The sequence below is a fragment of the Larus michahellis genome, chromosome 2 (assembly GCF_964199755.1).
Source record: "Larus michahellis chromosome 2, bLarMic1.1, whole genome shotgun sequence".
In the NCBI taxonomy this organism is placed as follows: Eukaryota; Metazoa; Chordata; class Aves; order Charadriiformes; family Laridae; genus Larus; species Larus michahellis.
The window spans coordinates 143,344,007-143,365,002 of NC_133897.1; the positions used below are offsets into that span (position 1 = coordinate 143,344,007).

At 40.6% G+C, this 20,996-nt stretch overlaps 1 protein-coding gene across 1 annotated transcript in view; it reads left to right on the plus strand.

Moving 5' to 3' along the window:
• Positions 1 to 15,578, plus strand: part of TMEM67 (transmembrane protein 67) — a 37,340-nt gene extending 21,762 nt beyond the window's left edge. Inside the window, exons 15-28 of the mRNA XM_074577431.1 lie at positions 854 to 910; positions 1,011 to 1,109; positions 1,602 to 1,700; positions 2,069 to 2,155; positions 2,893 to 2,992; positions 3,094 to 3,233; positions 5,761 to 5,901; positions 6,369 to 6,449; positions 7,688 to 7,804; positions 8,997 to 9,113; positions 9,196 to 9,300; positions 9,663 to 9,765; positions 11,878 to 12,020; positions 12,452 to 15,578. Of these exons, the coding sequence (XP_074433532.1) occupies positions 854 to 910; positions 1,011 to 1,109; positions 1,602 to 1,700; positions 2,069 to 2,155; positions 2,893 to 2,992; positions 3,094 to 3,233; positions 5,761 to 5,901; positions 6,369 to 6,449; positions 7,688 to 7,804; positions 8,997 to 9,113; positions 9,196 to 9,300; positions 9,663 to 9,765; positions 11,878 to 12,020; positions 12,452 to 12,532 (1,470 nt within the window). The 3' untranslated portion in view covers positions 12,533 to 15,578. The remainder of the gene's footprint in view (positions 1 to 853; positions 911 to 1,010; positions 1,110 to 1,601; positions 1,701 to 2,068; positions 2,156 to 2,892; positions 2,993 to 3,093; positions 3,234 to 5,760; positions 5,902 to 6,368; positions 6,450 to 7,687; positions 7,805 to 8,996; positions 9,114 to 9,195; positions 9,301 to 9,662; positions 9,766 to 11,877; positions 12,021 to 12,451) is intronic.
• Positions 15,579 to 20,996: the final 5,418 nt, after the last annotated feature.

A 20,996-nucleotide genomic window follows, 5' to 3' on the forward strand; every position in this document is an offset into this window, starting at 1 on the left:
ATCCAACCTTTAACCTACCCTGACAAAAGCCACTTCTAAACCATGTCCCTAAGTGCCCCATCTACCCTTTTTTTAAACACCTCCAGGGATGGTGAATCCACCACCTCCCTGGGCAGCCTATTCCAATGTTTAATAACCCTTTCAGTGAAAAAATGTTTCCTAATATCCAATCTAAACCTCCCCTGACATAACTTTCTGAATTAAAAATAGTATTCATTATCATACTTCTGTTAACTTTAGCCTTGCAGTGACAAAGACTCAGGCCAGAATGTTATAAAACCAAGACAAATGTTTTGTCTTCCTTGTACAAATCTTTCAGACCAAAGTTCAAAATAGGTCTTAAATTAGATAGATGTTTAAGCTAGAGGGAGCAATTTTGATGCTGCATGACAATTTTTATTTTGATTCAAGCTGGAAAAATTTGGCATCTGAGCTATGTAAGAGCTAGCTTTATGATTTTGTGTATTGGTGTAATTACAGTAAAGTTACTTTTGATCAACACTGATAAAAAGGGAAGTATCAAACTTTTGATGTCTCCTTCAGAAGGAAAAAAAATTATGCACATTTGAAAGGATTATAATTAGGTACAGCTAGTAACTTGCAGATAGCAGGCATCTAGATGATGTTGCTAAAATCTGGCCTAAGCGTAGCAGAGCACATGCTAGTACTCAGCCTGGCACTGTAAGCACACCAGGTCAGATGCATACAGTAAAAGAAGGTATGTGTTGTACTTGTATAGTAGCTCTAGATGGGAATTCCCACCAACTAAAAGTGTGAAAACTACCACTGTCTATAATGCTTGTAGCATTTCAGAATTTCTATGCATATTTACTTTTTGTATCTTAATATTCAGGTTTCCTTCTCAGTCAGTTATGAAATGAATCAGTCAGAGGCTCAGATTCAGACTGATGTAAGTTGTATTTCCCTTTAATTTGTCGATATAATGATTTACTTTTATTTTGTGGTTTTTTTTTTTTAAATATCTGCAAATGATTTTTCTTTCTTTTCAGATCGCATTGGGTGTGTTGGGTGGGCTTGCAGTGTTATGGTCCCTTCTCAAGACTGCAGGCTGGAAGAGGCGTACAGGAAGCTCTATAATTGACTTGCAGGTATAAACAGCTGGCAACCTAAAAAGGGACCCATCTCCCTCCCTTTAAGGAGACCTTTGCTATCATTCCCTGTGATATAATTGTTATGTTTCTTAAGGTAACTGAAATAATTTCTAACCTAGCTGCACTGAACTGTGGCTTGGAGTTAGGTTCACTGGAGGGAGTATTTTTTTTGCTTTTTTTTTTGATTCTGATGTTGTCATTTAGGAAATACTTTTTCTAAAAATAAAGGTATTTAGAGAGCTATTCTGATCAGTTGAGGATCAGGACTTAGTTTTCAAATTAATTCTTCTTTGAACAAAGACTAACATCTAGAAATTTGAGATACTGAATATACCACAAATATATGACGACAGTAGAAAAATTTTGTTTGAGGCTACTTTTCAGTTCTAGAGTTTCCTGTAGTGTGAGCTGCATAACATTTTATATGAATGTACATATGTTTACTTAATTAGTTTTACAGATCTCTACAGTGTGTTTTTATAATTGCAGACAGTTTTCAAGTTCTTACTGTTTTATGCTGGAGACCTTGCCAACGTTTTCTTTATCATCACAGTGGGCACAGGGATTTACTGGCTTGTGTTCTTCAAAGTAAGTGTTTTTCCAGATTTGGGTGTTATGAAAACCTATTTATATTGCATATATTTTTACACAGAAATTCATTTTATTTCTTTTTTCTTTTTTTTTTTTTTTTGTTGCCTTTCTGGTCAGACTATTGAGGCAAGTTCTATACCATGTTCTTTTTCATGTGCTTAAATTTTTTGTGTTCGCCTGTTTCTTTTCTTTAGGATTCATTGTACTTGCAGTCTGCTTAATAGTCACTTGAAGTATTTTACAAATTCAAAATGATTGCATATTAAATATTGATCTTTTTCTGCAAAATGTTATTCACTCTTAAGCACTTAGTGTGTTCTTACATATGCCATCCATGCTATTTCAACGTAACTTCTCAATTACAGGCTCAGCAGTTTGTCTCTGTCCTGTTACCGCTTCCATCTCAAGAGGAGGAGTTTGTTACATACATAGCATGTGCATTTAGTTTAAAGGTAAATATTTTTTCCTCAGGCATTAAAGGCATTTCAACATGCACTTCTATATAGTTTCGGTAGGCTTGTTTTTAAACATCTTGTACAGTTCATTTTATTGGTGTATAGATGTAAACAATTATTTTATTCTAAGAATTAAGTCATTTTTCCATAGAAATATATTTTGTGGAGTCTTTGTAGGGAAACAAATGTCTAAGGAAGATGATCTATGGAAAATGATTCTTTTAAGGATAAAGGTGTAAAGAAACCCAAATAAAATAACACCATATCAAGAAAACAAGTGCTCTCTCTTAAAGCAGAATGTAAGTGCTGTCAATTCCCGATTAAAAAGAAGACAGATTAAAATAATTATGTTTAAACATACTTGTAGCATTCAGAGATCAGTATTCTGTCTTCATGGGACAAACAAGTATTTTATTAATTATGGATATTATGTTGAATTGGAATTCATAATGCAGGTTCATAAGTTATGGGAAAATACTTAGTCAGCTTTTTGGAGTTTGTTACTTCTCTGTATTTTCGTCATAATTTTAGACATCACCACATGACTTACCATTATTCCAAGCTTTTAAATTAAAAAAAGGAAGAAGTACCAAAAGTTGGTAACAAAGTTGCAGTCTTAAGTATAGTCAATTATATTACTTGTTACGTTTAACGAATGACATATGCAATGACTGTTTTTTGTCCATATGCTGTCACTGTCCTTACTTGTTATATTTCTCCTTTTTCTTTCTTAGGCTTTGCAATTCTTACAATTGCTGGTTTCACAACTTACTATAGATATTTTCTTTATTGACTGGGAAAGACCTAAGGGCAAAGTTCTTAAAGCAGTTGAAGGTAACTCAAACTATGCTCGTTTGTATAAACAGCTTTGGTTAAATTCGGATGTTACTCTGATGTGTTAAATTTCAGAGCTTTATCGTATGTGTCCTTTTTAGGTGAAGGTGTTATTAAAAGTGCTGCTGCACCTGTGAGCATATGGAGGACATATTTTATAGCAAATGAATGGAATGAAATTCAGACAGTGAGGAAGATAAATCCCCTCTTTCAAGTGCTTGCCGTTCTTTTTTTTCTGGAGGTATTACTAGAATTATTATTGTTCTTGTTATTAATTTCTTATGATTCACAACCAGAGTGCAACACAAGGATCTGTTTTTTAATCCTTGCATCCGCTGTGGTAATAGCGGATGACCTTCAAGTTCACTTGAAAACATGTAACTTAGTAAAATAATTATTGTAATACATTTTTAAATTTATACGTATGTATGTATGTATAGGTTATTGCAATATTTCATTAAGGGTGGCTTAAAAAAATAACCAAAACCAACCTTTAATTACCTAGAGGTCTTTGTTAGTTTTGTTTGGGGTTTTTTAAGGTGATGAGTTACCCTAAATGGCTTAAGAGACTGATAAATCTGTGTACACACTCAATTCTTTATTTGTGTACTGGCTGCTTCCTGTCACAGTCTAAAGCTTTATTTCTGGTTTCATATTTATCTGAACTGAGCATCCTTCCTGCTAATTTGCTATAGTGACCTTTTATAAAGCAGGAAATGAAATGTGCCAGTTCTGTTCCTGATGGCATGACGCAAGTCAGTATGCCTGCAATTACGTGATACGTGAGATACGTGAGGGATAGGTGAGAAATTGTGCTTTAGCTTTCTAAAACCATTTTGGTTTGTTGCTTCTGTCGTTTGGTAAGTACTTTTATTTTGGGAAGTATTCTTAAAATATGTAGCTTATAGTTGTTTATGTGAGGTTCTTTTACATATTTTTAATACTTCTCTTCATTTTTATGTTTCTGTTTTCAAATTTCCTATTTTTATTTTAAATTAAATGTGGCAAAAAACCCCAAACTTTCCTCGTTCACTACATAAGTATTTTTGCTGTTGGTAAATACAGGCCAGGACCAACTTAGGTGCAGCGTTACAAGGAAGGAATGGGAGAAAAGAGAGCACATATTCCCAAAACTAACTGATCTCCTCAGGTTAGTCCTCGTAGGCTCCTGGTATTACTAGAAGAAGGAAGAGGTTGCTTTTAGTAGAGAGTGATTAACAACTTGCTCTATAACTCCTGCTATGAATTTCCCTCTGAAGCATCCCTTTCTTGCCACTGATGATGGAGGAAGTCATGAAAGATACCTAAATAGGCCAAAATTGGTATTTGTGAAAACCTCAGATAATCTTTATAACTTTCACTGTTTGGAATGGCATTTCCCTAGAAGTGTAATGCACGGGGTAGACATGGCAATCAGCCGCTGTCTACAAGGGGGAACTTCTGTATTGCTCAAAACCTGTCTTCTTGGGCTAGCAGTTTTGATAAAGTTGACTTTTCAGTTCTTACTGATGATGGTGACAGGCTGTACAGTAGTAGAAAACAAGCCTGGAAAAGTACTAGTTGGAGGAAGTTGGAAAGTGTAGGAGAAGGAGTCTCCTTCCCCTCAGGCCTCACGCCTGGCGCCAAAGCAGCCGCTGGCTGGCACTGGTCGCTGTGGCAGTGTTGGTGACATGGCAGCAACACTGAGCTTGTCAGTATTGTACTGGGTCTGGCTGGGATGGAGTTCATTTTCTTCATAGCAGCCCACAGGGTGCTGTGTTTTGGATTTGCAGCTAAAACAGGGCTGATAACGCACTGATGTTTTGGCTGTTGCTGAACAGCGCTTAAACAGTGTCAAGGCCCCCGGCGAGTGGGCTGGGTCCGCACAAGAAGCTGAGAGGGGACCACAACCAGGACAGCTAACTCCAACTGACCAAAAGGGTATTCCATACCATATAGCATCATGCTCAGCAATAAAAATGGAAGGAAAGGACTTTCTGGGGATTGGTTGGGCATCGGTCTACTTGTGGGAGGTAGTTAATGATTGCCTTTTCATCACTTAATGTGGAGGTTTTCTTCACCTTCTCGTTCCCTTTTTTTTGCTTATAAAATTGTCTTTATCTTGATCCACAAGTTTTTTTGCTTTTGTTCTTCCTGTTCCCCATCCTGCTGAGGTGGGGGTCAACCCACCACAAATATGTTTCTGGTGCAACTTCACTTCTGAATGACGTTCACAAAATTTTCACTTCTTAAATGTTTCAAGATGTAGTGTTTCTCTCATAATTTTTATTTGGTAACTTTTCCAGATTGTTTGTTTCAAATAGGTTCAGTCATAAAGACAGTGGAGGGAAATACATTTCTGTCCAATATAAACAAAAAAATCAATTTCTTACAGTTGCGAAACAGATTAAATATTTGTTTTAACACTGGAATATATAGGACCAAAAAGCTGATATTTGGCAGAAATAATATCAAAATAATATGCACTCTAACAGTAGAATCTTTTGGAGTTTTTCAATAAAAATCAGTGTTGATTTTTCGTGAGATTTAGCTGCATAAATTTTTGAATTTATGTATCAACATATACGTACAGTTTATGTTTTTAATATGTTTCTCAGTAATAACACTGGATCACACAATTAGGCTCTATCATAGTGAACATCCTACTATTCCCAGGCCAATTTTTCCTAATTTTTTCTTCTTACTTCCTGTTATGATGGAAACAACAGGGCCACAATTAACACTATTCATTGCCTCATGTTGCTACATTGACCTTCTTATCTCTTCAGGTGGTGGGATTTTCAAACCTGGCTTTAATGGACTCTTCTTCCAGTCTTTCAAGAAGCAGTGAGGGTTACATAGCTCCTTGGAGCCGCATTTTAAGATTTGGTGTGTCTGCTGCACTCTGGCTAGCCATTGCCTTCTTACAGGTACGTGAAACACATGACATACTGAATTATCATTTTCAGGCTGGTTATTGGAAGCTAGAGTATATCACTGGGACATCCATACTACGCATCACAGCGTTGAGTATATTCTTAACTGTTTTGCTTGATGTAGACTTTTAGCATGGTGCACCTTTAGAACTAAAAATTAATCTTCTGAGGTATGAGACAACTTACTTTGTAGTCAGAATTTTAAATGTCTCAAAGATGTGAATTTATGCAACTACTTTGGGTTTTTTTAAACAACTTTGAAGCATCTCTAAAATGAAAAGCAGGTTATTGCTACAACTTTACTTCTTAGAGGAAGGATGTCAGTCCCATTTCATAGTGTCCAATGCAACGGTGGCCACTACAGAAGTCTGTAACTTGTGTGTGTTAAACTGTGAAGTTAATTGCTTAATAAAGTCAAATCTGATGAACTAATAAAAGAAAATTTGGTTGATTTATTTCAGATTATATTTTTTTCTGTGATTTATGAAAGATTTGTTGAAGATAAGATAAGCCAATTTGTTGATTTGTGCTGCATGAGCAATGTAAGTATTTCTTTGTCTCATTTGTACAGTGGCATTTTAATAGCATAATAAATAAGAGAGTTTTAAGAATATTCAATAGTATTTATTAATTTTATTTCATCAGAGTTTAGTAGCTAACAACCAAAGTCAATGTTTCTTTCAGCTCACTCTATTTGTGCAATCTACAAGAAGGTTTCAGTTAAACTTTAATAGGAAAAAGATTCCGGAACCATAGGTATCCGTATGTTCTTCTGGATGTGTGATTTTTGGGCTGTTTTTTGAATTAACTTGGTTACATATGCTCAGACAGAATTAAAAAGTAACAAATTGTGACAAAAATTAGGTGTGGAACCATTTGCTGCCTTTCTGTCTACTGGTTTGCATTTTAGTACTTTTGTCTTACAGACACAGCTGTCTTGGTTTTATTTAATATGTTTATGTTCCATTTCTGCTCCTATCTTGTGGTTGTCCCTCAACCACTAAACTTTGTGGTTGTCCCTCAACCACTAAACTTCATGGTTGTCCCTCTTGGACAGTTATCACCTTTTCCATGCATTTTCACTTACTTACATCTGAACTACTTCCCTTTCTCTAGTTTAAATATGGATCTTGAAGTTTTGTACTGCAGGAATTTCTTTTTAACTGAAGAAGGGTGCAGTCAGAACAGGTTGGATTAGCTCATTTGTCCAGAACTTTTTAAAAACATAGAAATCAATCCCTTTTATCAGCCTTTCCAGCCTTGGTTATTCCTCTTCCAGGAAGGACCCATGTAGTGCATGGGTTGTAGAGAGAGTTAATCTGGGAGACAGGAGAGAGGAGAGAAAGAGAGACAGAGGAGACAGAGTTAGTTCATGTGATATGTAAGCATTGTATCATATCGAATTAAATTATATTAAATACAGTATCCTAGGAGTTCAGCTGAAATCATGCATATGTATTATGTATCACAGCAACATCTTTTGAATCAAAATAAAAGCTAATAATAACTTTGCTTTAATTTTTTGGCTCTGTGAATTAAGCAGCGATCCTTGACATTGGTAAACTAAACCTGAAGCTGGTGTGTGTTTCTAGTTAAACATAGATAAAACTAATCAGTAAAAGAATTATTAAATACTTTTCTGCTATAATTATTTTGGTACCTGCCTACTTTATATGTGTAGAAGGGCTGGTCTTGCCAATCTCCACTGTGAATTCAAAAGTTCAAAAATAAAATGATAATGTTTAATTAAAGTATTCTTCTCTTCCCCCATCTCTATTAGATTTCAGTGTTTCTCTTGTCACACAGCTGCTTTGGTTATTATATCCATGGTCGCTCTGTGCATGGACATGCAGATACCAATATGGAAGAAATGAATATGAACCTAAAGAGAGAAGCAGTAAGTAAAAGTATCAAAGTTTACACCTGCTCTGATTATTTATTTTATAAAAAAACCCCACACCTTTGCATTATGGATCTGTACTTGTGCATTACATTGCACCGAGTTATGATACTTAAAAGATACCAGCTGTTGGTGTGTAAATATATGACTCAGTAGTTCTTTTAACTAGCTCTTTGTCTTTCTTCTTCTTCACTATCTCTTCTTCTCTGTTACTTCTTCAGATTATGTAGATATAAAGTTCCTGGTTTTCAAAAAAGTTTTTTCATGTATTTAAGAACACTCTTTTTGATATTGAAGCCTTTTGTAAGCTCATGGCCACATTAAAAAAGATGCACACCAAGAAGCTTTCTTAAGGAGACAAATCTGAAAACTCCTAATAAATAATTATCTACTCTTCCAATAAATTCTTTTATTCCAGCTCTTCTCCTGTGGTGATATAACCTGTTCTTTACAGAAGTTAATTTGAATAAGTATTTTTTCTAGTTTGTCGCATCTTTGCTGCAAGATCAGACAAATGTAAAATGTCTAAAACAAGATTGGAGCACTTTGCACTAAATTTCGTGACGCCTTGCATGATTGTAGGGACAGGTAGGAAGAAAGTACCTTAGACGAAGGATATTGCTATTTCAGTGATAAGTGGACAGAAAAAAACATATTCGTGTGAAAATTAAATCTCAAAATTGAAATATTTTTAATAATATTTTTGACTTGTGTGTTCCTATAATTTTTTTACTTATTGCTTATTTTAATATAATTTGGGGAAAAGCAGTTTTTTCCCTATGGAGATGTCAAATTTTCTGTTTTCTTGGGGTTTTTCAGATTTATTAAATTTGACCTGAAGAAACGTATGGAAAAAGTCAGGAATCCAAAGCACAAAAAAAGCAGAACAAGTACAGAATAAATGACAAGCACACAGGAAAGGGCTTCAGAGTGTATGTCAAAAGATGTATTAGAAGTTAATGAACTGAACACAAGTGAAAGGAGGAATATGACTTTGTGACAGTAGGGGTCAGGATTTCATGTCCTAAGAAAATCTTTCTATAATAGCACCAAGAGTGTGGTGGATTCAAATATTTAGAGATATGAAGTACTATATGCATATGTAAGAGAGGAAATGAAAAACTTTTGACTTCTTTGGGTCTATGAATGGCACTAATAATGTTCATTTACAATTGTTTTAATTGTATAGGAAAACCTATGTAGTCAGAGAGGTTTGTTACCAAACACAGATGGCCAGACATTTCAGATTTCCATTTCAAGAAAAATGCGACTTCACTATGACAGGATTCATGAAAGCCTAACAAGAGTAAGTGAGATATTTGTATTTTGTAAACGTTATTTAAAATGCGCAATTTTTCCGCTGAAGTCACGGTGATGTTGTATTTCAGAAACGTGGTCCTGCTAGGCTTTTGGACTCAACTGCAAATACTTTTGAACAAAGCACGAGGGCATACAACACCATGAACAAATTTCTCAGTTCTTTTATTGATCACGTATGTATATTGACATTAATATTAAGGAAAACGTAAGGATAGTAAGTAGAGACTAAAAATTGTAAATCTGAAAGACTGTAATTTCACTTTAAGCATATGTGCTTAAAGACTTATTGTTAAGGACTTTATGGCAACTGGAACAGTGCTTCATTCAAAAAAAAAAAATAATTGGAGTACTGTCCAATAGTGCAGCCTGCTTTTAAAAATGACAAATCCTTTTTTATTATGTTCTTACTTACTTATGGAACAGATTGATGCTTTTTGTCATTCATAAAGGTCTGAGTAGCTGTGCTTCACTTTGTAACAAGTAATTTTTCTTTGAAATCATAAAACAAGAAGTATTGTTTTTCCTTTTCTTATAGGTTCATAAAGAAATGGATTATATTGTTAAAGATAAGTTGCTGCTTGAACGGATTCTTGGCATGGAGTTCATGGAACCAATGGAGAAAAGTATTTTTTATAATGGTAAAAAGATTTGTGATTTGGTGTTTCTACTGTTATAAGGGTGTAGGTTTCTGTGTAGATTTCTTTCTCAGGATTTACGATCTAAACTGGACTTTACAGGAGAGGTCATTAAATGGCCGCTTGTGAGGGAGGTATTGAAGAGAAGTTCTTCAGGTTATAGAAATCCTGTTTATAATTTGTCACTCGACTGCAAAGTTTTTTCTTTTAGGCAACTGAAAGGATACTGTGTAGAGATGTGCATGTGTTTATGAAGGGCTGCTTTGCCTTGCTCTCTAGATCCAATATCCACTTTGTAAATGGAAAGAAGACCCATGAGATTTAAATAGCTCCATGCTATTTTTTTATTATAGAACCAAATTTCTTATGAAACAACTAAAAGTACAGAAAGACAATTTATTTAAAGAGGATATTGATCACAGTGAGGATATTTTAGTGGAATACTTGATGTTAATACACCACTCATCTTTGCAGACTCCACTAAGTAATTTGGGTTCTTGAATATTTTATTTTGAAGCTTTTTAAGCATTGCCAATACCTACAGCAAAAATGAGTGTTCTGGCAGAAACAGGGATGGCAGCAGTTCTGATTCTGGTCCCTGGAGCTATGCAAAATCAGTCAGACTTGGGTTCTCCAATGCATCATCCTGAATCCTAAGCCCATGCAAAACCTAGCCATAAGTATTTCCAAGTGACCAGTACATGTGTTAAAAATAGATTTAGTGAATGTTATTGACCATATCTCAACCTTCAACATAGGTTCCTAAACCGTAATTCCTGGAAGATTGACGCTGTGAAACACCAAGGCTCTAAAAACCTTAACCTATTCATAATTACTGCCAGATGACCAATACCTGCATCGCTGGAATCCTCATCCAGTGTTAGGTCTGCCACTTCCTCCCCTTCCAAGGTTCTGAAACCCTGAGTCCTGTTCTCCTCCTGTTAACAGATGCCATCTGGGGACCAGTATCCACACATATCACAGCAAAATATGAGCTGTGAACTTAGGCCCGATACCAGTCTGCTTCCTCAGTCCCTGAGCTGTACAGAATCCATCGAAAATTATCTTTGAAAACCTTAGTTCAGACCCTGATTCTACCCTAACCATAGATATGGCCATCACCTGCATGAAAACTAAACATTAACTAGTGATCCAAGACGATGCAAGCCCTCATTTTGAGGCCTTCAAGTACTTGGCTCTCCAGCCTCACTGTTCAGAAACTCTAAACCTTATGTTACCAGATGACCATTACACGTGCTAAATATGTCATTATTCTTATATAATAGCAATTCGCAGATTACATCACCGAGCTGTGCAGAACTTTTCCAGCTCTATGACACCGGGGCTGCAAAAGCTGAAGTCTAATTGGAATCTGAAACCTTGCTATATCATCAGGAAAGCAGCACATGCTTTCAAACTAGCCATGGTTGTAGTCTGATATTTTTGCTCAGTCTACATGTCTGAGCTACACCTAATTCATTAAAGGCTTGGGCTCTCCTCCCCTGCCATGGCGAAGCACTATCTTTAGTAATAAATGTTGCCAGATAGCCAGTAAATTTAAACAATAACTAGGACTTTCTTCAGCCTCAGCCTGTGATTCCACACCTTGCAATATCAGTCATTCCAAAACCCTGTTCTAAACCCCAGGTCTGACCGCCCATAAATATTGTCAGCTCTGCAATGCCTGAGTTAGAATTAAATGTATAAGCATGATGTGATGTCTCCAAATCGTGCAGTATTCAACAAAGGTTTGGTTTGGTTTGAGTTAACACTTGCTAAAAAATTCAGTGACAAGGAAGTTACATCTGCTTCTTGTTCAAAGCAGCCTTTTTTAAACAATCTGATTGAGATTTCAGGAGTGAATAAAGTTGCGTGTAGCACATGGGCTTTTCCTGTTGTGTTCCGTTGGTATAAAGCCATTTCATAAGTGAAAAAGTTATTCTTTTCCTTAAATAGAATGACATAACTAGCTCTTATGATGCCATGGAATGCCAGAACTAGCTCCTACTCTGACTTTCCTTTTTCTTACCAGCTTTCTCAGTGGGGACTGATGAACTCCCCAAACGTGCACCTCACAGAAATAATCATTTTTCAAAAATTGTCTTCTTTCTGTAGATGAAGGACACTCTTTCAGTGATGTTCTCTATTACGGCAATGAGACAATGCTGCTCATCTTCGATATCCTGTTTTTCTCCATTGTGGATCTGGCTTCCCAAAGTTTTGTTTTAGCAGCTATTCTAACATATTTGCAACAAGAGGTAAATTTCAATTTAAAAACAAAGTAGTATTTTAAAAATGTGGGTTAGTATGGAAGCTTATATAGTTAACTAGATAATTAAAGCAGTAAGTTAGCAGTACGCAGTGACAGAAGATTATACTCAGAGCTTATAAAATAGATTTTTGATTTTTTTTTGTCAAATAGGCTTGTGAGAAATTAATTTTATTCACATGCCTGTCATGAATAACTTTCCATAAAAAACACAAATATCTGTTAAAATTAATCACACATAATTATGTCATATTTCAGGATGGAAAGACACTGGAAAATGTTTCAGAAATGCTGAAGGGAGTTAAGCATCTAATTCACTCGTGTCATTTCCAATTGAAAGAGAATATGAAGTTGTTAGGTACTAAAACATACTGGTTTAAGTATTTATTTGTTAATGCATTTTTTCTAAAATGTTCTTAGATATTTAGGTTTATTCGTAATACACTTGGGCAGAAGAATTTGGCATCCAAGACCTTGGTGGATGAAAGATTTCTCATTTAATTAAGAAGATAAAAAACTTTGTTGAGGACTTAATCATGGAAATTATGTCCAAGATCAAAGACCTGCAGATTAATTGTAGTGCACTTTTTGATAATAATAATGTAATGGTTTTGAAATGTATCATTTTTTATATTATGTGCTATTAAGCTTTATTTTTGTATATTTACAAATATTTTTTAAATTTGTGAACACTAAGCCATAGGCCCTTAAAAGGAAAGGTACGTGAAAATAAGACAGAAGTAAACTTACTGTTGTTATTATTAGAATAAGATCAAAATTATTTAATGGCTTTTGGTAAGATATGGACCTCCCACTTTGAGGCAATAATTTGAGCGTTCCAGTTGGCAGCAGAGGTTGCCAACTCTTTAAGTTTTCTGAAAATTCCTTAAATCTTTTTTCTTTATTTTTTAAATTTATTTTGAGGTATAATGTTTAGCAAATGTATTTCCAGTTCTACACAGCACATGATTTGTTCTCAATTAATATTTCAGGAGGGCTTTTTAAAGATCACTTATTTACAGCGACTATAACTTGAAATTTTAACTGTTCTTTATTGTGTCATAGCATTGTATGGTTTTGTGTCTTCTCTTGGAGTTTATTGTTGTTTTTCTTGGGTGTGGACTACACATGACTAAGTTTCCTTGTGTTTGAGATACAGTAGTGTTACAGCGATGCAGAAAAACAGGCTGGTTATGATAGAGCAGGGGAGATGGTGATAGGCATTTGGGGTTTGTTCCTGATCTTTGGTCAGCTGATGCGAGATGCCCAGCGAAATACAGTAATTCTTCACTGCTGTTTCCACACGAGTGAAATAGAAGCAATTGTTCTTATTCTTTTAGAAGTGTTTTCACAGGTGCCTATATATGCTCAGGTACCTCCGTCTCTCTTAATTTTCTGGCTTTATTATCTTTAGATATAACGCAGAGACCATAATCACTTTATCGTCATCATATTTTTGGAATTTAGACAAGTTAATAATTATTCAAGTGCCACTTATTAAGTGTTACGGGAGATTACAAATGGCCTTCAAAACACCTTAAAGTGAGGTGCCTACCTCCCATTTGTATCTCTGAAAAGTCTCCCTACCTTTTTAAAACTGTATTTTTCAGTAAATGGTTAAACATGAATAGTGTTTGCTGTTTTTATAGCTGTTACTTGTCTTTAGATGATTCAACAAGGGACTTTAACCAGCAAAACCACCATAAAAATGTAAGTTGAGGTTATCATGCTTATTCCAAAACAGAGACTGAGGACATGATTAGTTGGACCTAGCAGATTTCCAATGCGGACATGCTTATCTGAGCTGAAGCAGCACTGAATTTCAGGTGTTTCTTGCTTCATAAAGAGGAACATGTTGTCTTGTTGATACCATATCATATCATATTATGAAGCTTACAGTAACATGGACGTAAATCTCAGGGTCACTGTTGCTCTAATGCATTTGCTTTTGGTGCTGCAAAAGCCATGTAGCTTGCTAGTCCAAAATAGTTGCTATTAACTGATAGGCTGTGTCTGCCAGTGAGGCTGTAACAAGGCAGATAGATAACTGAAGAGTTGATTTTCAGCAAGAAAATCATCTATTTATTAACATGCAGTTTAACGTGGGCATTTCCATGTCATGCTTTCCTTATTTTTGTCTGCTTATGTGCACAATTCTTAGTTTGCTGGTGCACGCTATGCCTCAAAAAAGGTGTGAATACAAAGCTTCCAACAGAGTGAAATGTCCACGATAAATAAAATTAAGGTTGTTGCCTGTGTAGTGAATGTAGTCATTAAAGTGTACATTAGGTTCTGGATCTGTTAAAACAGCCAAAATTCATATTTCTACTGAGTACCATGACGGTATGTCTTCATTAGTTGTGAGGTTTCTGTCATATTTCTTGTCTGTGATCTACCGGGTGCCAAAACTTTAAACTAAGCAAAGGACCCATCTGAAAAAGGGTCTGCAGTAGGACATTTGCAAGGCAACATCAGGCTCACGTGATGTCCGTGTATTTCTTTGGTTGACATCTTTGCATAGCTTAGCTAAACTTAATTAAACCTCCCAAATCTTACAAGTCCCACTGGAATGTCAGTGTACAGGAGGAAATATAAGCTTTCTCATGTGACCATATTTATTCAAGATGACTGATGTGACTGAAGGGGTGTAGGAAGTTGCTGAGTCCATGAATGAGAAAGTATGACCCGAATGAATTACCCAAATACAGGTCTGTTCTGACTGTCGTTTTCCAGCAATAGTGCTATGCATCATTGTCAACGGTAACAGGCACAAGCTTTTCCTCTCCGTGAATTCTGTTGATGTGTTCATAGTCGTGAAGTTATTCTAGGGAACGGAACCGCACTTCAAACATACCTTCTCCAGAATGGGCTGGTTTATGATCGACTTCAGTCAGAATAACTAAAACATAGTAACCAGACCCAAGTAGACCAGGGAATGTCAGCAAGAAAAATGAAGATGCGATTGTGCCATCTTGTGCTTTGTGATTGCTTTAGATGTGCCTTTAATTATCTGCTGCTCAGAACGTCATGTGAAAGCATTAATGACCCTGCACTTTGCAGGAACTACAGTTAAAGGCAACCGTTGTTACAGATAAATGACAAATTAATCTAAAAATGTCCTGTCAAAACAGTTCAGTGACTTGTCCCCCTCTTTCTCCTCAGTGCACACACTACTCTGTTGTGTTTTATTTTTCCAGGTCATTTATCTAAAATGTTAATATGGCTAACATAGGCACTGTAAATGATTTAGGAAATAATTACAGGAGTCAAAAGCTCCAGGAATTCATAGAAGCTTTTCTTCGTTCTTGCTGTCCAATGAACACTTGAAACAGGTTGACTGCGCTTTGTTCTCCTATTGCTTGATATTTGTTCAAGAAATAGCTCTTGTGACTGTAGTTCCAACTGAATGTTTTTCCTTTTTTAAAATTAATATGCAGCTACAATGTGTTGTTCATGTGATGAGCGTCCTTCGAGTTTCAAAATGTTGTACTCACGTAGCATTTCAAAGTCTCATATCTGTCCCGCTGAGCAATAAAAAATTGTCGAGGATTGGAGGTTTTTTTACACTCATTAAATCAGTTGACCAAAGCCTACAACGTGCGTTTCCTTCCATGAACATGGGAGGTTTCAGAGCAGGGCAGGAGGCTGCTGCTGGCTCTGCAGTTCCAGAGAAGCTCCGTCAGGACAAGCGTAAGAAAGGGATTTTGCAGTCGGTGTGGCATTGGGGGGGATATGGTTCTGGATAATCGCAATTAATGGCATGAGATGGTTGCTCATTGCTGAGTATCTTAGGGGCTAGATGCCAAAATAATAAATTCTGCAAATAATTATATATACAGGCACGGCACAGTAATTTCAATAATATGTTTAAAATTCTCAGGTTTCATTTACCAATGAGGACTTGATTGATTTATATTTTACCACAGCATCCATTTTAATGGTAGGGGTGGGTTTGTGGCGGGGGTAAATCGTAGCAGAGGTGGGAAGTGCAGCTGGCAGGAGGCGCAGAATTCCAGCCTGCCCGTGGGACTGCGGCAGTGCGGGCAGCGCGGCGATGGCATCCAAGCCCACTCATGGGGGGTCCTCTTTGTTGTCAGCCTGAAAGCGAGTGTCTGAGCAGCAGGTGACCAGGGGAGGGTGGCACTGCCATACACTCCTATCAAAATCACAAGAAACCTGGGATGGTGGAAGGAGGCAACTATCAAACCTCTCAAAAACGGTCTCCTTCATTCCCCTATGTCTCTTCTTTTCTCTAGACAGGATCCCAGTATCACGCTCTTCTCTTCTGTACCTTTCGACCATTTGAAAGCACTAATCCCCTCTCCCTCTCTCCTGTGCCTCCTACTTTACTCCACCACCTTCATTCTGGCTGCGCTCGCAGCCCAAAAGGCGAACCGCATCCTGGGCTGCATCAGAAGAAGCATGGCCAGCAGGTCGAGGGAGGTGATTCTCCCCCTCTGCTCCGCTCTGGTGAGACCCCACCTGGAGTACTGTGTCCAGCTCTGGAGTCCTCAGCACAGGAAAGACATGGACCTGTTGGAGCGGGTCCAGAGGAGGGCCCCAAAAATGATCATAGGGCTGGAGCACCTCTGCTATGAGAACAGGCTGAGAGAGTTGGGGTTCTTCAGCCTGGAGAAGAGAAGGCTCCAGGGAGACCTTATAGCAGCCTTCCAGTACCTGAAGGGGGCCTACAGGAAAGAAGGGGAGGGACTCTTGATCAGGGAGTGGAGCGACAGGATGAGGGGAAGAGGTTTTGAACTGAAAGAGGGGAGATTTAGATCGGATATTGGGAAGAAATTCTTTACTGTGAGGGTGGAGACACTGGAACAGGTTGCCCAGGGAAGCTGTGGATGCCCCATCCCTGGAAGTGTTCAAGGCCAGGCTGGATGGGGCTTTGAGCAACCTGGTCTAGTGGGAGGTGTCCCTGCCCATGGCGGGGGGGGTTGGACATGATGATCTCTCAAGGTCCCTTCCAACCCAAGCCACTCTATGATTCAGCTGGTGCTGCCCTGCCTGCGGGCCTGGCAGCGGGGCTGTGTGCTGGGGCAGCTGCTGCCTCTCCCTGCTTTCCCGGAAAATGAGGGAGATGCAGGCTGGCGGGCCAGAGGCCGAGGGGAGGTGGCCTTCCAGGAGAATGCTGCCAAGCTGGGTATGAATTGCGTGCCAAGGCATGCCTCGGGTTCTTTGCAGCACAGGTTCTTTGGTGAGAAGAATGAAAACCCAAACACAGTAGTGGAAATCAGTTTAAAAGCATGACGTCCCAGCTTCCGTGTGTGTCTAAAAGGAAGAAGGAATGAAACCAAGACACCTCCAGACAAACCGCTCTTTGAGCACTGGCTTCCTCCAGCTTTACCTCCTTTGTTGCCTACATACCACCTCCACCCCTGCACGCCCAGCTTCCTTGTGTGACTCTTACCACGCCGCAGCAGACCCGTGACACCTGCAACAGCTGGCTTGGAAAAGCCACTGTCCTCGCTGTCCTGAGGATGTCGCCCTGCAGGCAGGACAGTCGAGCTGCTGCCAGCCCCCGTGGGCAGGAGTGGTGGGGTGGCTCTGCGCTCCCCTGCCCACGGCGGGGACCTGGATCCACAGCTCGGGCTGGGGATCCTGGAGCCTGAGGGACATTCCCTAGGAAACCCCACAGGAGACGCGTTTGCCTCTCTGTAAGACAAAGGTTTTCGTCTTGTCCTGGTAGAGCCTCAGCAGCCCTTGATGGTCCAGAGCCCTGACCATCTGCATCCCCCGCTGATCCGGGCTGCTTTACCAACCGACTGGTGCTACCCCGGAATTGTCACCCCCCTAGTTTTCCCGGGTGACCTCCGTCACAGCAGGAGCAGCTGTCAGCCTGGCAGCTGGGGAGAGGTGAGGCAGCCCTTGGGGTTAATTAGGAAATATTCGATGTTCAGAGCTCACCGGTGGAACAGCTCTGCAGCTTGGTGGCTCCGCGGAGATCGGGAGGCGGCACCGCGTCAGCTGACGTTGAGAGTTTCCCTTTGAATGTTCAGAATTGTTCTTTTTTTTTTTTTCATCTGTGAAAGCTGAGCCCGCACCGGACAATCTCCTCACAACCTGTGGCGTTCGTGGTATCAAAAGCAGAGCGGAAACGTTTGCCGTAGCACAAACGCAGTTACGCCTAGAAAACACGCAACAATTAAGAGACAGACCTAGGCGGTTTCCTTTTTGTTTTTTTTCTTTGCACAAGCACCGGCTATTACAGCAGTTACTGAACTTCCATTTCACAGCTCTGTGCGTCAGGGTGCCAGAAAGGCTCACGCACTATGGAAGAAACTGGAATGAAGGAAACGACCCGTAACCCCACGGTGTCCGTGACCTTTTCGCCCCGGTTTACAACTGCGAGGAAATAATCCCCTTCAAATCATGCAAAAAAAAAGAAGTCTCCAGTTCTTCCCGCAAATGCTGAACGGAGATATTTGCTTTTGGCTTTGCCTGATCCCTGGGACAAGAAGAGTTGCGCCAGCCCAGCTCCTCAGCAAACAGACCGGTGTCTCCCAGAGCCTGGCTTGATCCCCCTTCCCAGCCATGCCCCACTGGGGACAGCCAAGCTGGGATGGATGGATTTTGCTCTTTCACGTGCCATGGTTTCCCCGGAATCCAGCTCCACGGAGCTGCTGGAGCACTGTGGGGGCCGTCATCTCCCTCTGCAGCCTCTCGGAGGATGGATCCGGGCGCCGGCTTTGGGACACAGCCCCAGGCTGCCACCCCACCTGCGCCAGCCATTCCCATCGCCTCTTTGTTCCCAGGTCCACCTGGGCCTGCAGAGAGCCAGCCCCCTGGAAATCTTGGCAAGGGGAGGCAGGAGTTAGGCTGGTATCCGTATGTTTAATAACAGTTGTGCTGAAAGCTCAGTATTTATCACATTATCCTGGGAGGTCGGAGCAGAGGTGATGCCGGGAGAGGGACCTCTCAGGTGTTCGTTTCTCCTCAAAACATACACTCAGTAATAAGTTTCTGTTTGTGTCACAGTTGGAGAGAGAGTGCACTTTTTCCTGGGAAGGAAAAGGCTGCATTTCCCATTTTCAACCTTTTCCCTCTTTTTGCGTGTGTGTGTGTGGATATAAAGATCTGAGTTTCACCGTTAAAAACACCAAAGTCGCCCCTCTGTGCCTGGTGTGCAGTAGTTCTCTCTACAGACACTGCAAAATATTACCGCGTGGTCAGACACCTGATGGGACAGACGTGCAGGCAGTGTTTTCCATCGGGATTGCCATGCGGAGGTGGGTTGGGTCATGGGGGAACCAACCTCAGTGCAGAGGTTCCCCCCGCAGCATCCCAAACCCGTGGGACAGGGAGACGTCCCTCTCCATGGGGATGGAGACCAAGCCTGGCAAATTCCTCTGTGTAGACATGATTACAGTGTTCAAAAAAAAAAAAAAAAACAACAAAAAACCAACCCAAAATGACCAAAAAACCCAAAAGAGAGTGAGAATATGGCTGCCGGGTTTGCAGAGGCAGCTGCAGCTCTCATTCCTGAGCAACGCCGATGTTATGGCCTGTTATTTCTCTTAGATGGCATCCTGCCTCTGGATTTGCAGAGGGCCCGGCAATAGGCTGTTTGGAAGGCGAAACACTGAGTTCCTTTGAAGGCTGGAGATGCCGTGATGGGTCCCGGGGATTTGTGACGGGAAAGAGCTGGATCCGAGACCTGTGGATCAGGACCATCTGGTCTGGCAGCAGCAGGAGCAGCATCCCGCGGCGATGCTGTCTGGTTGGCAGCTGCGACACCCCTGTTACACGGGCTGGTGTCACGGAGGGGCGGCTGCCGTCCGCGGGGAGGTTTTGCTTCCTCACCCCAAATCCTGCGAGCAAACCGCAGCTTCCTCAGCCTCTTCTGCTGTCTGCAGCTCGCGCTGCTCCCCAGTGGCTTATTTCTGACAGCATGAATAAATGCAGGGCCATGCTTCGATGACACGCTTCTTGGAAATAATAACATTCATCGCCCATGCTCGCCAGATGTCGAGCCAAAAGAGACCATGCGGTAACGGAGCCTCTCCTGCTGGTGCCACCCGGCGCTCTTGGCTCCTCCGGCCCAGCCCTCCCCTGTCCCCATCCTTTGCCATCAAGGGACACGCTGTAGCCTCAGCAACCATTACCGGGGAAGGGATGGGACTCTTAAAAGATGCAATTAAATAGCAGACGCATTTAAGTGTATCTAGAGGGAGGAGCAGAAAGGAGTTGATCCCCTCTGGGGAATGGCTTTTGTTTCCCGAGGCTTTTATCTCTCTCAGCTTCCCTTTTCTCTCCAGCGCTGCTCGGTGGCAGCTGCTTTAACTGGGAGAGCTGGAAATGGGTGCAGCAGGTGGAAGCAGCAGTTAGAGAATCTGGGAAGCTTAAAACCCCTCTAGTCATTGTCATGCCGCCGGCGGGTATAAAAGCCTTACTGGAAACAACAGCGTATAATTAGAGGAGGTGGATGTTTTCGCATTCTGTGCCTGTGTATTTGCTGGAGTGCAAAATCCTACCTGCTTTTCACACCCCTTGTCAGTCTCTCAGCTCAAGGACGGTACAACAGGAGCCTGCAAGGATGGGGAACCAGCTCTGCGGGCGCCTGCCCACCCCCAGGAATCAGCTCACAGCTGGGAACGAGCCCTGGCCCCTCACGCCATCCGTGCAACGGCGCTGAGATGGATCTAAATGGGCCAGCGGCTCGGAGGGTTGTTGGTCAGCAAGGAGTCCTGGCGGGGTTTGCTGCCCCGCGGGGCCAGGACGATGCTGGCGGCACCAGGTGAGGAGAGGAACAAGTGGAGGAGCCAGGCCTGTGAAAAGGCGCCCGGGACAGTGGGGACAGCAGGGCCCAGAGGTGCCGGAGCGAAGCACAGCCCAGGTCCAACAGCTCTTTTGGCTGTTTTTTTTGCATAAAAGGCAGAGCGTTCTTGTTGCAGCCTGACAGCACTGAGCTGGGGCAAGGGTGAGGGACCCAAAGCTGACGTGGCAGGGACACTTGCCC